Source organism: Vollenhovia emeryi, unplaced genomic scaffold, assembly GCF_000949405.1.
Source record: "Vollenhovia emeryi isolate VEMERY1.0 unplaced genomic scaffold, V.emery_V1.0 DF947849.1, whole genome shotgun sequence".
NCBI lineage: Eukaryota > Metazoa > Arthropoda > Insecta > Hymenoptera > Formicidae > Vollenhovia > Vollenhovia emeryi.
This window is the reverse complement of record NW_011958517.1, coordinates 1-1,591: the sequence shown is the minus strand read 5'-3', so window position 1 is coordinate 1,591 and position 1,591 is coordinate 1. Positions and strand designations below refer to the sequence as shown.

Genomic DNA, 1,591 nt, shown 5'->3' with positions numbered 1-1,591 from the left:
AACACATAATTATATTCGGATAGCAAATTTATTATTTGAAATAAATGTGCAATATAATTTGAAGAGCGGACAGATAGTTTCAACGGTAACTGACAATGGAACGAACTTTGTCAAAGCCTTTAAAGAATTCGGTTATAAGATAAAAATACCTGTGTTAGAAAAAGAAATACCTACTGCGGTAGAAGAAGCTAAAGAAGAAATAGATTCCGAATGTTCGTATGCATGATAATTGATAACTACATATTTTTGGTCATTGACAGTCATAGTACATTTGAATATCTATATCTATAAATACATTCTTTTTCAGATTGTAATGACGAACAAGAAGATTTAGATGAATATGTCGATGAAGTAGATATAGATTTGGAATTTCGTAATATCGAGCAAAAGGATACCAATGTTCATTCCACTATTCAACTACCAAACCATCTAAGATGTGCAAGCCATACTTTAAGCTTGCTGGCAACTACGGACTTTACAAAAGCGTTGAAACAAAATTCTGTCGCGTCCAAAATTCATCATACAGCAATGGGGAAATGCACGATATTGTGGAATATGTCTCGAAGACCAAAAACATCAGAGATAATTGTTGATTTCTTAGGAAAAAGTTTGAAGTATCCAACCCCTACACGCTGGAATTCGTTATTCGATGCGCTGTCCGATCTTTTAGTACATCGAGAGAAGCTTAATAAGTTAATACCGAAATTAGATTCAAATGTTCATTTTAAAGATGTAGAGTTTAATTATTTAGAAGAATGCATCGCCGTATTATCTCCCATTGCGTTGGCATTAGACCGATTGCAGAGCGAAAATGAATGCTACTATGGCATTTTAATGCCAACTCTTTTTTCTCTTAAACTGAGAATGAGAATGCTACATGAAAAAAATTTAAGATTTTTAGATAGCGTCGTATCAATTCTCATCTCTTCACTCGAGAGGAGATTTGAAGACTTTTTCCATTTTTCGCCAACAGTAAACAATGCTATCATTGCTTCGTGTTTACATCCGTCATTTAAACTAAAGTGGCTTCCAAAGACCATGTCCAGCGAGGAAGTGTCACGATTTCGAAACTTGTGTAACGCGGCTATAGACGAGCTTGTGCCTCTTGAAACCACAATTATCTCTAATTCCAGTGAAGATGAATTCTTCATCTTCAATGAATCTAATAGTCTGCAGCAATCGAATTCAGATTCAGAATTGGTATCTTTTTTTAATGATAAACAGAAAACGCTGGATACATTGAATAAATACCCACGTGTAAAAAAGGCGTTTATAAAATTTAATACTAGTCTGTGTTCTTCTGCTCCTGTAGAGAGACTGTTTTCTTTTGCGGGATTTATACATTCGCCTACTCGTGGCCTTCTATCTGATAAACTGTTTGAAACATTGGTATTTTTGAAAGGCAATAAGACTTATCAAAATAATAATAAATAAATGAAGTATAACTCTGTATATGGTATACATTACTTAATAAAATTAATATTACTTAATAAAATCTACTATCTATTATTTAAAAAATGAACGCAAAAAAGAATAATTGTATCTTGAAGTATTTATAAATGTATTTAAATACAGATACTATTTAAATATG

At 32.4% G+C, this 1,591-nt stretch overlaps 1 protein-coding gene across 1 annotated transcript; it reads left to right on the top strand.

Annotated features, from left to right (window-relative positions):
• The first annotated feature begins 6 nt into the window (after positions 1 to 6).
• Positions 7 to 1,463, top strand: LOC105557537. The gene is made up of 2 exons (XM_012004797.1): positions 7 to 212; positions 308 to 1,463. Exon 2 carries the CDS (start codon positions 529 to 531, stop codon positions 1,432 to 1,434), a length of 906 nt encoding a protein of 301 aa, XP_011860187.1. The 5' UTR covers positions 7 to 212; positions 308 to 528; the 3' UTR covers positions 1,435 to 1,463.
• The last annotated feature ends 128 nt before the right edge of the window (positions 1,464 to 1,591 follow it).

Excerpts from the sequence above, each read along its gene's own strand:
- LOC105557537 (XM_012004797.1), top strand. The coding sequence starts at position 529 with ATGGGGAAATGCACGATATTGTGGAATATGTCTCGAAGACCAAAAACA.